Source organism: Phoca vitulina, unplaced genomic scaffold, assembly GCF_004348235.1.
Source record: "Phoca vitulina isolate PV1807 unplaced genomic scaffold, GSC_HSeal_1.0 scaffold26, whole genome shotgun sequence".
Classification (NCBI taxonomy): Eukaryota; Metazoa; Chordata; class Mammalia; order Carnivora; family Phocidae; genus Phoca; species Phoca vitulina.
In genome coordinates, this window is record NW_022589729.1 from 25,935,719 (window position 1) to 25,951,728 (window position 16,010).

The following is a 16,010-nucleotide window of genomic DNA, read 5'->3' on the forward strand; positions in this document are numbered from 1 at the left end:
CCCAGGACCCCGGGATCATGACCTGAGCTGAAGGCCGATGCTTAACGACTAAGCCATCCAGGCGCCCCAGTGAGACATTGTTTTAAGTGAATAAATATATTTCTTGATTTTATATACTTTAGGATGATGAGAAGTAACATTTTGTGTATTGCCCCAAAGACTCTTTTTTAGTGGTGATCTAGGGAATTTGCTCAATTTTTACTGAAGGGAGACTTAATCTGATTATACTTCAACCTCCTCAGACCAAAACATCACAGGCCTGAAAATCCTCAATTAATGAATAAGAACTTTAGAAAGATTCAAATGAAGTTTGTTTCTTTTTTTAAAAAAAAGTGCTTAAAGCAAGACTTAGTAATAAAACTATGCCCACAGAAAACTTTTAATTAGCAGAAATAAAAAAATTGGGTTAAAGAATACCTGCCTTGGGGCACCTGGGTGGCTCAGTAGGTTAAGCGTCTGGCTTTGGCTCAGGTCATAATCCCAGGGTCCTGGGATCGAGCCCCCCGTCGGGCTCCCTGCTCAGCAGGAAGTCTGCTTCTTCTCCCTCTGCCCATTCCCCCTGCTCGTGCTCTATCTCTCTCTCTCAAATAAATAAATAAAATCTTAAAAAAAGAATATCTGCCTTTTATAGACTAGTTAAAAAAACCCAATCGCCCCCACCACCCCCCAAAACCTGCTCAACGAAAACTCCCTGTCGGTACAACGTTATACAGAAAAAAGAATTTCTGGAACAAGGAATAGTTTGTATTGGTTTGGATTCCAATAGGAAAGAATAAGTCGAAGAATGTCATTGGGGAGCTTTCATTAATTAAATAAAACCATCATTAAAGAAAGCTGCTACCATTTTTGGGGTAAGCCCCTTCTAGTGAGAAAGTGAGTGGCGGCTCCCGGGTGATTCTGACAGGAAATAGCTCAGAGGAAAACATAGCACAGGCCTAAATCACCGAATTATGGAGCAACTCTTCCTTCTGTGGCTGGCTTTTAATAGAACCTTGGGCGATTTAATCTACAATCTAGCCCTACCCTTCATCCGTCCAATTTTATATCCCGTTACTTGCCGGCATCCTTTGCCTGTTCCAGGCAGGCCTCTCCACTGTCCCGAGTTCATGTCACCCAAACTTCTTCCCACTATCACATCTTTACTTATGACCTCTATTCTCTCTTGAATGCTCTCCCATTTTCTGTCCTCCAAATAATCTTTCTCATATTTCATGGCCTAGCTTAATTCCCATATGCTCCATGGAAACTTCCCCTCCTGTAACAGCTCATAGTGACCAAAATTACATGAATTCATCCTGTGCTTTTCACTCAGGAACAAAATTAGGGCTTAATTATTTTCAACATGTCTTATTTTTTTCCCTCTGAATCTAGGTTGTAGTTTTCTTGAAGTTAGGGTAGTCGGGGCTATATACTCTATTTCCCTGACCCCCTGCCCTGGCCCTCTCTCCCTCCGTCCTACCCATGTCGGACACGTTGTCAAAACAAACGTGTGGACGGAAGGGTCACTTTGGGAAGCGACTCTCCTTCTCTCAGTTGCTGGGGAGAGGCGGAAGGCCCGCGGCCACTGACGAGAAGACCGGGCACCGCATTTCCTGCCCAGAGGCCCAGAATGTCCATCTGTCCAGCCAGGAGCAGTTATTACAGGGCAGGTGGCTTAGAGGGGAGACGAGCTGGCAAGGGGGAGGTGGGACTGGACAGCATAAATCCTTCAGGCTCCGCTGAATTCGGAAAAGGGAGAACATTTGGAAACGTCTGTGGGAGGATTTTCTGACCAGCGGTTTTGTAAAAAACAACGGTAAGCTCTGGTCTCCCTGATGATGCTTTTGGGGCAAATACAGAAGATTCCATCTAGGTCCCCAAGCTCCTCCTGGGGCTGCCGGAGGGCTCTTTCCACTCGTGAACTCCTCTGGCTCCTTCCTGGATCCTCCTTGTTCTCCTGGCACCAGCTATTTTTCCTAAGCATATTTTCCCCTCTCATGGCTTCGGGCCTTTCCGACAATCTGTGTGATGTTTATTATCGTTTGGGGGCCAGCGCCATAAATTTCCTTCCTTCTCTCCTATCTCTAAGCCCTGCTCCGTGATCCCTGTGGAAGTCTGTGGCTCTGATGGCGGCTTCTCAGGTTTTCCTTTCTCAAACCGTCACACATATCAAAATGCAGTTATAGAAAGAAGAACTAAGAGTCAAGGCAGCAGATAATTATACACATCCTGTGGCTTTTCTACTAGGAATAAAGACTTGGGCATTCCGAGCTCTCTTTGCTCACAGGCACACAACTTTACTTGTGGCTTAATTTCTTCAGTGAAAAACAGTGTAATTAACACTTCGGTAACAAACAATCAAACGAAAAAAACAAAAACACTTCCGGGTGGGGGGCAGGGGGGGAACGCTCTTTTTGTTTAACTAGGAAAATTCCTGCTCATTCTTTAAGACCTGGATCATAGATCTTGTGTGTGAAACTTCTTTTCTCCCCACCTCTGGAAACATCCTCGTTTCCTCTTCTGTGCAAACCACATACCATTCCTTCCCCCAGTCGTTTACTTCTTCAGTAAATACTGAAGCACCGGCTTCATCAGGCACCATGGCCAGGCACTGGAGTAACAAAGGTAAACAAGACATTTTTTGTGCCTTCCTGTAGCTCACAGGATGGAGGACAAGGCGACAAATAAATTATTGCAGTATTGCTCATTGGTTAGAGGTAAACACACCCCATAATGTGGATGCTTTACTGCCACTTCTGAGCTGGATATCCTTGGGAAAGGTACCTAACCTCTCCCTGACTTTGGGTTCTCATCAGTAGAATGGGAAAATACCATTACCTAAGTCTTGGGACTGTTGTGAATGATAAATAAGATAATGTGTGTAATGACCTTAGCACACAGTGTCTAGCTCAGAGTAAGCACTCCACAAATAGGGAATGTTATGATAGAGGATAGAGGTGTACTTGGGATGGTGTGGAAACGTGACGACACTCCCAGTAACTGATTGGGTAGGGGAGAGGAGCAAGGAAGGTTTCATGGGCAAGGTTTGAGAACATACATATTTGACTAGGCAAAGAGGAATGAATGTCTTTTTCAAGGTTGCAACAGTGGTTGGGTCTTGCTGTAGAGAAGATGAGTTAAGAGGACATGGATTTTAATAATTCAACCATATTTATCTTTGAGCAGAAGTTACGCTCCTCTCCCCAGTCACTAAGATTTTGAGGGGCTCTGTCCATCTGATAAAATGGAGTGCTTTTCTAAAAGCAAACATAAAGTCAAATTAAATGTATCCCTGAGGGCTGCTCCGAGCGTCTCTTTGGGTGTCCACGTGATTATGTTACAGGTGTGGGCCCATGTCTTTATGGATCTGAGCTTCCTCTGGGATTGGCTCAGGAAAAAGCCAATTTATATCAAATTCCACTTCAGCATAAATAATAGGGTTTCTGTGCATTTGGTATTTGGATAGAAATGTTCCCTTAATGGAGAGTGTGACTCACTTATCCTTAAGACAATCTCATTACCAGAGTGGTTACTAATGACCGAGACTTGCCTTTTGCATTTTGCAAAATTGGTAGGAAAAAAATGGGCCAACTTTCTAATATGTATTATCACTTTCATTAATTTCAATAACTGTGGGGCAAGTTGAATACATATACACACATGATTCTCCAAGCTAGAAACTGCCACTTTGAACGTACTTCAGAAACACTCATCATATCAGGAAGTTAGTGAATATTTATCGAGTACCTATTATGTACATAACTTGATGCTGGCTGTTAAAAATTCAAAGGAACATTTTACTTTTAAAATGTATTTTTTTCCCTGAGTTTTAGGTTATCAACTCAAGTGATTTCAGTCATTTATCAGGCATTACTATGTACTTTACCACTCTGAATAACAAATATACTGGTACCTTAGTTTTCCTTTATAGCATAATCTTGCTATCTGCATAGGATTATCAAAGAAATACTAGGGGGAAAAAAAAAAAAAGTAAAAAAAAAAAAAAGAAATACTAGGGGAAATATATATAGTAATTATATATATAAAAAAGTTATATATATTCAGAGCCACCTGTGGAACTAAATTAAACTCAGGTAGACAACGAGACAATCATGAATATGCTTTCCAAGTGATCAAATACATTTCGCTGCAAATGCCCATTTGTTTTTGGATGAGCTGTATTAATATGTTGCTTCCTTTCTGTATACAAGTAGTTTCAAATAGATTTCTACAGTTTACATGCAACACACTGTGATTCAGAAATTATAATTGTGAGTAAGAGATAATAGCCATGATCTTTATGCCCTTTAAGAAATAAAGAATTTTTTGTTTTTACAAAGGTTAGGAAAATAATATGCATACAATCCACAAATATGTATTATGAGTCAAGAAAGTTTTAAGTAGAAATAATATTAAAATAATTACTAATTCTAAGTCAGTTATCTTGATATTTAAATGTGCTCACATGTTAAATTCTCTTGAGTGTACCTACTTTTCTACATGTCATTCCATTTGCTCTCACAAAAAAGATCAGCTATGGATTCAATGAGCCAAAGCCTCATTTCCTAAAGGGAATATAAGTCATTCAAGAAGAAAAGCCATATTACATAAGAGTCTACACTCTCCGTTTGTAAAAATTAAAATTTAGGAAAAATTAAATTCACGTCATGTCAAACCAGACAACAGCATGATATTTGATTGCATACCAGCAGTTTTCAGTTTGGTTGATCACAACTCTGTTCTGCATAGATGGAACCAATGCCAAAGTTCTTCTTGAGTATAAAACAAGGAAGATAATTCAAGAAAATGGTAACTAACAAGATGCAACTGACCTCATTGTTTGCTTTGAGTCACTTGGCCAACTAATTGGCTTGTATCATGTACATCTCATTTCTGAAATGATCTATAATAGACTTCAACCACATTTTGAAGAGAATGGAAGTGTATCCAGTGAAACATAATGCATTCCCTCTAGGGCAATAACTCGGATATATCTCAGTTTGCACAGAACAATATCAGTGGAGACTGTTGTCCCAGCATGATTATTAATAGTTCTTGCTTTCACTCTCAAAATACTCCAGTCGAACAATAAATAATGTGGTCACCCTTGTCATAACCAACATACATCATTATGGGCACATTTCAAATATCTTCATGATTTACAAAGTTGTAAAACTTATGGGGGGAGCTATACACGGAAGTCACTCAGTTCTCCTTCTTAAGCTCTTTGAGAGCAGGAATACATCCTTTGTGCATATTTTAGTTGCTCACCATGCTCAGCTCAGAGCTTTGCCTACAGCAGACTCTTGATAAATGGTGGACAAATGGATAAATAAATATTTTAAAAACCAGTTTCCACAAAGTCCAATATTGTAGCAACGCAATGATCCCATCAGGGAGATTTAAAAGATGATGAGATTAATTTGACATGTACCTAAAAAGCCACTTGTTTTGGTTAGCTAGTCAATTCAGTGGCAAACTTCAACCTGGTTATTTCTCACAGTTGTCTGTGGCTTAACACCAACCACTTTAGTTATACTTGCAATCCAGGGGCCCCACTCTCTATCGCCTGTTTCTGTTCTATTCTGGACACATGGAGAAATGTGTTCTGAAGGTGAAAGTCTACATTACGTGATTTCTGTAAAGCTGGTGGTGATGACCCCACATTAAGAAATGAAGAGCATTAATTATACTTGGTGAAGCAGAAGTCTTAATAATGTGTGAAAAGATGAAAGGAAAACAGATTAGTGAACTGAATTCGACCTGATTCTAGTGATTGAAATACATCAAAATAACATTTCAGAACCGTTTCTTATGTTAGTGCTATATTTACTCCTTCCTGAATGCTAATTAGTGGAAACTCAGTGATAAGTGACAGTGTTTTTTAAAATAGTAATTTGTAGAGAATGTCATTCTGGGTACCTCCTTCCTGAAGGCTAAATTGAGAGCACAAGGAGACTGCCATAGAGAGGAAGCATCTTGTGCCACTGGCCAGTGGTCTTTTCTTCACAGAAGCCCAAGGATGTGGGCCAGTTGGCATCATCCTTGACATCAGCCTTTGTGATCAAGCACAGTTCTAACCCTCTCAGAAACCATCTGTGACTCTGTCATTCACAAATGACTCCAAATCCCTGCTGAGTTTATTTTTACTTTCTGCTTTACTCTCTTAGTTTAATGAGTTCTATAAATGTTTTAATGTGAAGGAGAATTTCCTATCACCTGCTAGACTTACTGTGTCTCAATGAATGCCTCCCATCCTGGAACTCTGGAACTTTCTGAACAGGTTCCCTCAATCAGGTCATCCATTAATTTGCATGTATGCTTAGACTCTTCATTTAGCCAAAATAAAGAGTCACGTTAACAGTCAGACATGCCTGCTTACTCCTCAAATCCTGCATCTTTGGTTATTCTAGTTATCTTTGCTATCATCTCTACTTGTGTGAGTTCCTTCGAGAGATGTGGTGACCAGCTAGCTACAGGCACCAAAAATTTAGGGTTGCGTTGGAAAGGAGTTCTCATTTGGTTTTCCAAACCATCCCTGACATATTTCTTGACCAGTTTGGATGACAATCACAGGAAACTCCTGCTAATTCCTCCAAGATCCCTTTCCTGGGTCCTGACAGACCTCAAAACTCTCTTTAGCATTAGACTTGGAAGTAAATGATGTGGATAAACTCTTCCTGGATACTTACCTGGAGAAATTCAGGTAACCTTTTAAAATCTTTATTCATTTGGGGCGCCTGGGTGGCTCAGTCAGTTGGGTGTCTGCCTTCGGCTCAGGTCATGATCCCAGAGTCCTGGGATCGAGCCCCGCATCAGGCTCCCTGGTCAGAGGGGAGTCTGCTTCTCCCTCTCCCACTCCCCATGCTCATGCTCTCTCTCTCTCAAGTAAATAAATAAAATCTTTTAAAAAATAAAATCTCCATTTATCTTTAAGATAAAGATAATAATGCCTCTCAGAGATATTGTGAGGGGGAAAAATTGGACTTACAAATATGAGAGCCTCTCAAATTGAAAACAGTGCTAGTGCATAATCATTATTCACAATTTCAAAAGTATCATCTATTCCTTTTCTACCTTTTCACAACAGTTCTTTTGGTTATAGAAATTTGATCACTCAACCTCCCCACCAAGAAAAGCCTGGGACCAGATGTCTTCATTCTATCAAGCATTTAAAGAAGAATTTACTCTAATCCTTTTCAAACACTTAAAAAAAAAAAAAACAAACCTGATGAGAGAAAATATCCAAACTCATTTTAGAAGGTCAACATTATCCTGATATAAAAGCCAAACGAAGATACCACAAGAAAAGAGAACCACAGGCCAATATCCTTGATGAACAGAGATGCAAAAATCTCAACAAAGTACTAGGAAAGCAAATTCAAAAGCAGACTGAGAGGATTATGTATCATGACCAAGTGAGACTTATCCCTAGGATGCAAAAACAGTTCAACATATAAAAATTAATCGGTGTAATACACCACATTAGCAGAGTGAAGGACAAAAATCACTCAATTGATTGTTTCTTTTGCTGTGCAGAAGTTTTGAAGTTTGGGACGCCTGGGTGGCTCAGTCAGTTAAGTGTCTGCCTTTGGCTCAGGTCATGATCCCAGGGTCCTGGGATCCAGCCCCGCATCGGGCTCCTTGCTCAGCGGGGAGCCTGCTTCTCCCTCTGCCTGCCTCTCTCACTCTCTCATTCTCTCTGACAAATAAATAAATAGAATATTTAAAAAAAGAAGTTTTGAAGTTTGAGGTAGTTCTATTTTTCTATTCTTGCTTTTGTTCTCTGTGCTTTTGGTGCCATGCCCATGAAATCATTGCCAAGACTGATGTCATAAAGCTTTTTCCTTATGCTTCCTTCTAAGGGTTTTTACAACATACAAAAAGAAGTCGTGTTTTTACAGGCCAACAACAAACTATCTGAACGAGAAATAAATAAATAATCCCATTTACAATAACATCAAAAAGAATAAAATACTCAGGAATAAGTTTAACCAGGGAGGTAAAAGATCTGTACACTAAACACTATAAGATGGGGATGAAAGAAATTGAAGAAGACACAAATAATGGAAAGATATTCTGTGCTCATGAATTGGAAGAATTTATATTGTTCAAATGTCCATACCTAGAGCAATTGACAGATTCAATGCAATCCCTACCAAAATTCCAATGGCATTTTTCATAGAAATAGAATAAGCAATCCTAAAATGTATATAGAACCACAGAAGACCCTGAATTGCCAAAGCAATCTTGAAAAGGGAGAACAAAGCTAGAGGCAGCATAATTCCTGATTTCAAACAGTATGGGTTTGGCATAAAAACAGACACATAGACAAATGGAACAGAATCAAGAGCCCAGAAATAAATCCACCCATATATGGCCAATTAATTTATGATAAAGGAGCCAAAAATAAGGATTATCTTTTCAATAAATGGTGTTGAGAAAACTGAATAGCCACACATCAAAGAATAAAACTGAATTCCTTTCTCATACCATATACAAAAATCAACTCAAAATGGATTCAAGACTTGAATGTAAAACCTGACTCTGTAAAATACCTAGGCAAAAACATGTGGTGTAAGTTCCCTGATACCAGTCTTGGCAATGATTTTTTGGATTTGATACCAAAAGCAAAGGCAATAAAAGCAAAAGTACACAAGTGGGATTACATCAAACTAGAAAGCTTTTGAGCAAAAGAAACCATCAATGAAATGAGAAGGCAACCTAGGGAATGCAAGAAAATATATGCGAATCCTATATCTGATAAGGGGTTAATATCTAAAATGTATGAAGAACTCATACAACTCAATAGCCAAAAAGCCCCAATCTGATTAAAAAATGGGCAGAGAAACTGAATGGACATTTTTCCAAAGAAGACATATCAATGGCCAACAGCCACAAGAAAAGGTGTTCAACATCATCAATCGTCATGGAAATATAAATCAAAACCACAATGAGATATCACCTCACACCTGTCAGAATGGTTATCATCAAAAAGACAAGACATAATAAGTGTTGGCGAGGATGTGGAGAAAAGGTAACCCTTATGCATGGTTGATGGGAATGTAAACTGGTGTAGCCATTATGGAAAACAGTATGGACATTCTTTAAAAAGTTAAAAATAGAACTACTGTATAATCCAGCTATTCCATTTCTGGGTATATATATCCAAAGGAAATGAAATCATTGTCTCAAAGAGCTATCTGTACTCCCATGTTAATTGCAGCATTATTCACAACAGCCAAGGTATGAAAACAACGTACATATTTAACAACAGATAACCAAATAAAGAAGATCTGGAACGTATATGCAAGAGAATATTATTCCACATGAGAAGGAATGAAATCCTGCCATTTGGATCTTGAGGGCATAATACTAAGTGAAATAATTCAGACAGAAAATAGAAAGTACTGTATGATCCCAATCATATATAAAATCTAGAAACACTGCACAAAACATAGAAACAGAGAGTAGCATAGTGGTAGCCAGGAGCGGAGGGTGAGGGAATGGAGAGATGCTGGTCAAAGGGTACAAGCTTTCAGTTATAAGATGAGTAAGTTCTAGGAATCTAATATTCAGCATGATGACTAACAGTTCAAAATACTACTGTACTGCACACTTAAAAGTTGCTAAGAAAATAGGTGGTAGAAGATGTTCTCACCACAAGAAAAGAAATGGTATTTATGTAATGAGATGGTGGTGTTAGTTAAGGCCATGGTGGCAGCCATTTTGCAACATCTAAGTGTATAAAATCAACTAGTTGTACACCTTAAACTTACACATGTTCTTTTTGTCATTTATATCTCAATAAAACTCGAATAGATACTAAGAAAAAATACAAGTGGATTATAGATATGGAGAATGAAATATAAAAGATCAATAGATCTATAACATGACACCCAAATTTAGACACCCAGCTCAGCTATTTCTTGAATTCCAGACTGGAATATTCAACTGTAATAGTGGTACTTGGATATCCCACAGAACCTTATATTTATTCGTTTATTTAATCGACAAATATTTTTAAATATTCACCAAATTTAACTGGAGTATCTCCTCAGAACTACACCTTCTCCAAACAATCATGAGGTAGGTCTTATAGCTTCAAACTTTGTTCATTTACCCCTCCATGATCCCCTTTGACTATATAAGCTAGTGCCAAATGTCCTTTCCTTTTATCTGTATTACTGCAATAGCCCCCTACATGTGTCTTTTGGGGTCCACTCTTGCATTTCTTTTAATCCAGCCTCTACATAGAAGCCCAGCTGATATTTCTGAAGTGCAAGTGTGATCTTGTTACTTTTCTGATTGAACTCCTTTAAAGACTCCCCATAACTCTTAGAAGAAAAAGCCAAGGTCATTGATTTGATCTACAAGGACTCATTTCTGCTCCTTCTGCAGCCTCAGTCTTACTGTGTTCCCACTGCCCTTCAGGCTCCAGCCCTCCTGCACAAGCCCTGCAGTCCCTTCTGCCAGCAACACTCTCTACTGTGCCATCCCTCCTGTCACAACCTGACACCTGTTTACCTTCGAATCCCAGCTTTGGCTTTGAGACCTTCCCCATCCACCTTTAAGACTGGGCAAAATGCCCCTCCCAAGTGCTCCTTTATAGCTGGTACTTTTTTTTTTTTTTTGAAATAATTTGAAATAATCATCAATCATCATGGAAATATATTTGCTGGTACTTAGTTTTATCCTAACACTGACCCAGACTCTGTCCTTTACTGTTTGTTTACCTACATCCCCTACCAGACCTTCAACTTGTGAGCAAGTGTTGTGTCTAATTTATAGTTGTATTCCCATTACCTAATCCAGAGCATGGCACATAGTAGGTATTCATTAAGTTGTTGCATAAATTAAAAAAGGAAAGAAGGGAAATAGTCCATATTAGTAATACTTTTGGTAGTTGGACAATACAGATTTCTTTTCATTGGTTTCCTACCTAAATCAATAAACTCAAATTTTATGTATCACCATTTCCAGAAAGAATTCCATTTTAATTTTACAAAATTAAGCTGAATAACTTCAGAAATGGCAAAAGGATATTTGAACACAATTTAGTGGAGATTTGGGGAGGTGAGAGACTTTGTTTGCTCTTATATTGAAAAAATATATATTTAAAAACAGCTTATCACAGTACCTGGCACAGAGTAGGTTCTCAATAGTGCTACTTGAATTTTAAAATTGTTTCCTCATGCTTCCAGAACACTAATTTCTGCAGATATTCCTATTTTCTCTACTTTCCTTCTCCCTAAAAAGGAGAGCAATAAAAACCATTCTTCATGTACACACACACACAAAGAAGGAAGAGGCGTGGCCAAACACAGAGACGTGGCCTCATTTAGTCCAAATGTTAAATCTTAAAAATAAGCAAAAAGAAATGATCTTTTATTCAACTAAATACAGGTTTTGTTTCAGCAGCTTGTTCTAGAGGAGTGTGTGTGAATTTCTGTCCTTTAGGTGAGATGGCCCCTCCATGGAGCCAGGTTGAACTATGCCTACTATGGGCAGGGACACTGTAAACCAACAGAGAGAACAATTAGGGATATAATCAATTCTAGAATGCCAGCCAGAGGAATACTTGCCAAGGAGGGAAAGCACATGGGGCCCTGATTTTGAGGGCCACCGGTATTTCCTTTGCGGGGACACATCTGGGGAAGCAGACCTCCATTCAGGAAGATGAGCACTATTGCTGTGTGTTCATTATGTGATGTGAGTGTGTGTGTGTGTGTGCGCGCACACGCGCACACGCCTGCCTGGCTTGTGGACATCTTAACCATGCAAGACACAGTCAAGGCAAATGAAGACAGCTGTCAGAGGATGAGAAGTAGAGATACAGAAACACAAGTTTTATTTTTCTGTGTAAATATGTAAAAGGCATAATCACACACAATGCAATTAAAAATAGAGAAAAATAAAGAGAGAAAGGAAAGTATTTTTGTTTTAAGTCAGGTATCTCATGACAGGACGTTTGGAAAATAGAAAAGTGATTGACAGTGACAATGACAACAGAGACATCAGAATTTCACAGAGAAAGCATTCGTGAATGACTCATATATTTGGAAGATAACAAATTAACACTGAAGTGGTCTGTAAGTATATAAGTACAGATATGTCCAAAAAGGGAGTCAATATGAAAGCCATATGTATGTAGCTATAATCGATTTTATGCTTACTTCAAACATTGATGGGGGTTTTCCCCAAGTCTCTTGTCACAAAGTCTAAGTTTGGAACGGATCCATCTGAGACAGCAGTATGGCACATGCTGCCTGGATGGGAGCGAGAAGAAGGAGGATAAAGAAACACTTCAAAATCAGTTGCTTCCCATTTGAAATGACTGCCAGTTTCCTGGAGGATTTGAATTTGCTGCATAAAATTTTCTATGACTATTGAAAAATAGAATTGAATCCATTTCCTTTGCTTTTATACTATACCATTTTGTCCTTTTGTTTTGATTGGCATATTTAGGTCTTCCTTGGTCATTTCCACAGAAAAACAACTTTCTTTAAACAATTGGGAGTAAATGAGGATTAGATATCACCCAATGGATAAATCGCCCTCGTGTTGTCAAACCAGGGCAGCTCCTAAAGACACAGACACATTTACAAAATTACATTTGTCAGGTCATTGTTATTGTAGTTGTTTTCTAAATTAATTCATAGGATCAAACCACTTTTCCCTTTAAATGAGCAAATGTCTTCTTTGGAAGGGTACATCGGTACAGAGATATTTAGCAGAAATTCTAACATGCCAGTGGAAGGAATTAAAAATATTTTCAAATACAGTTTTTTTTAAATTACTATTATATTTAGTCTATTAAAAGAAATGTATATAATTTTTTTGCATATCTTATTAATTTACTTGGTAGAGCCATCATTTCATGTATATATCTTAAAAAAACATAATGCCAAATATATTTTGATAATGAAAGGTATTATGCTTCTATGGTTTTTTCAGAAAGATAATTAAAGATGATACGTTTACTTGCAAATTTTAAAAAATATGCCTCCAAGAAATCAAGTTTTATAATATATATTTTTTGGTGTATAGATATACAACAATACTTATTTTTCCTTTAATATGCATCAAAAAGCAATTCAAATCAGTCCATTTGATAGAAATGTCAGCAAGCTCATAAATTTATAAGCAATTAACCAAAAAGTACTCTATTTGAATAGAAAGTATTGCAGGAAAAAGAAATGAAAGTAGGGCTTCTCTGTCCTATTGAAGGAGAGGTTTTGTGGAATCAGAAAGTATACTGGTGAGGCATAATTTGAGTTTTGATACCAATTATATCAGAAAATTTTCTTTCTCCATTTTAGGGATCTCATGTGATTCCCTGTTTTCTCTTTATATATATTTTTAACTTCCCAGAGAGTTGGCAACACTTCATTTGAACAGCTATGTATGAAAACATAGACTGATGTGAAAAAGGTTTAATCAGTAATCTTCAAACTGTCATGTCACGAATAATAGATGGGAATGAAAGAACGTAAATGCCTTAGGATCCGGGTGCACGGGGCAACTTCCATCACAAAAGCACACACAGAAATGGAGTGTGGGAGAAAATCAGTTCTCATTGCAGCGGTCACTCCAATATGGAAGCACCAAGAAAGACAATGTACTTGTACGAAGTATACTCAATGATAAGAAGTTTCCAGTTATGTTAAGAACAATATTTTTTACATATATAGCTGAAATAGGTAAATACTTAATACTAAATACCAAATACTTAATATTCTCACTCTCGCTTAAAATAGTCCTTGAATTTATTTTAATTTTCAAGGTAGTTTTTCTTTTTCTTTTTTCGAGTCTAAAATGAGTCAAGGCATTTCTTGAACTTTGATGGCTTTTAAGTTTAGGAATGTCTCAATGAGTGTTAGTCATCGTCCTGTTCACCCCACTCAACAACTGCCTCATCGTTCATGCGCAGAACGAGGTAAGAAAGAAGCTGAAAGAGATTCTGCCAGAGTAAGAGAGACACATAAAAGGAGAGCCCGCTTACATCCACTTCGCAGCGTTCGCCCCCGAAGGCCACATCACAGACACACTGGAACTTGTTGACCAGGTCCTGGCACAGACCGCCATTGAAGCACGGATCCGAGGCACACTCGTCAACGTCTCTTTCACACCTTGAACAGAAACAGAAATAGCAGCAAACTTGGTCTCTGTTGAATAAACTGGCTGGGAAATGGGGTAAAGAATAAAAGTTGTCGCCTTATCTACTTGGAACAGTACGGTCTGACTTACCAACTCCCATACAACTTACATATACTTACTGATGTGGGACATATTCCTCAAAATTCCTGTAACAAATTTTGTTTTTAAGGGAAATAATTTGTACACACGCACAGTTAATTAGAATGAGAAACCAGGTGCAAGTACCTAGAAACCAAGAAAAAACCTGAAGAAAGGTTGTTTGTCTCTGAAGAGCATTTAGCATCTTTGCCATCTTCGGTTCGGTTTACTGGGGGCGCATGGGAACCATGAGGCTATATTTTGCCAACCTGGAGTCTACAGAGCCGACCTATGCTCCTGCTGTCAGGATTCTAATGCATCCATGCCCTTAGGCTATGCGGGGAAAGAAAGCCCACCAAAAATAGGGGGAAAAAATCGGTTTATTCTTGAAGATTTTGGATTATTTTCCTTTGGAATCTTATTTTTCTTTTTTCTTTTTGGAATCCTGTTTTTCAACAAAAAGTAAAAGTAGATAATTAGAATATTTCAGTTGCTAATAAATATGTTTCATAGCTAAGTGTAATTTTAAAATATTCAGGTAGAATGACTTTCAAGAGCTAAATTTTCTCAAACAAATGATATCAATTCTAAGGTATATTGAAATCTTCCTCTTCCCTGGGACCCTGTCATCTTTCACCCGACCTTCCACCAACAACTTGTTTTTCCATATATTCACCGATTAATTCACCAGTCACTTTCATTCAGTTGTTCAGTCTGGTATGTATTTAGCACTTATCATGTGCCAAACACTGTTAGGTCTCAGCATAGAGCAGTAACTAAAGCCATCTCTTTTACTTTGGGAAATTCATATAAAATGTTAGCTCCAAGAATCCCTAAAGAGCAACTTAAAACGTCGAAGTGTAATGTAAACAATTTTTCATTCCTCGCCTCCCAAAAGGTAAAACTTGCATGCCTGGGTCATCGACTAATCACTAGGCTCAAAATGAAGGGGGGTAACGGGGTGGGTGGGGAGGGCCAACCCAAGGTATAAAGGAAAAAAAGATTTCTTCCCAGAAAAACAGCTCCTTATCCTGCTGGATAACAAGCATAGCTGAGACATTTTGTTTTCTTTTTTTGGCTCGGGTTTCTGGACTGGAAGGAAGCTTCTCCGATTAGATCTGAGCACAACCTGACAACTTGTGAGAGCCTGCCAAGCACTCTTTGTCCTGGGTGGGCCAGAGTGTTCACACCATCCATCATTTACGACCTGCCAGGATGACACTATAAAGTTGGGGGTTTAGCCAGACAGAAGAGGAGGCAATTTGCAGGAAGACAGCTTTTCAATATCTTTGGACGTTATGGAAGTCCCATTCCCCTAGGCCTTGGGAGACTGTCTAGTATTTTCCAGTCTTCCTCTGGCTCTTCTTTCCCCATTTCTTATCCATTTCTCTTTTGAACCAAACAGTGTACCACGCATACAAATTCATTATAAACATTACAGAGCTTTCATTAGAGGTTAATTAATAGATCGGCAATCAAAATAAATAAATCTATTAACATCCAGTGAATTAACTGATCATGCTTAAGGACTTTGAAAGTACAGCATCTATTGAACATGTGTTCACTATTTTAGAAATCCATTTGCAGCAGAGAAGTTGATCCAGAGGAGAGTCCCCGTGAGAGAAAGGAGAACTTGAAGCTTCCTTTTCTTACCGCATTTCAAAGAAAGGATTTGCATTTAAATGCAAGATTATTCTTTTAAACAAATGTTGGAAGAAAGGGACACGTTTATTGTAAATAGGGATAATGCGTGAGTAGCAGAGAAAATAGTCCAAGGCTTTGGATGCGTCTAT

At 38.4% G+C, this 16,010-nt stretch overlaps 1 protein-coding gene across 1 annotated transcript in view; it reads right to left on the reverse strand.

Moving 5' to 3' along the window:
• CRB1 (crumbs cell polarity complex component 1) overlaps positions 1-16,010 on the reverse strand; it is a 214,742-nt gene that overhangs the window by 17,674 nt on the left and 181,058 nt on the right. The window contains exon 11 of the mRNA XM_032422495.1: positions 13,985-14,111. Within this exon, the coding sequence (XP_032278386.1) occupies positions 13,985-14,111 (127 nt within the window). The remainder of the gene's footprint in view (positions 1-13,984; positions 14,112-16,010) is intronic.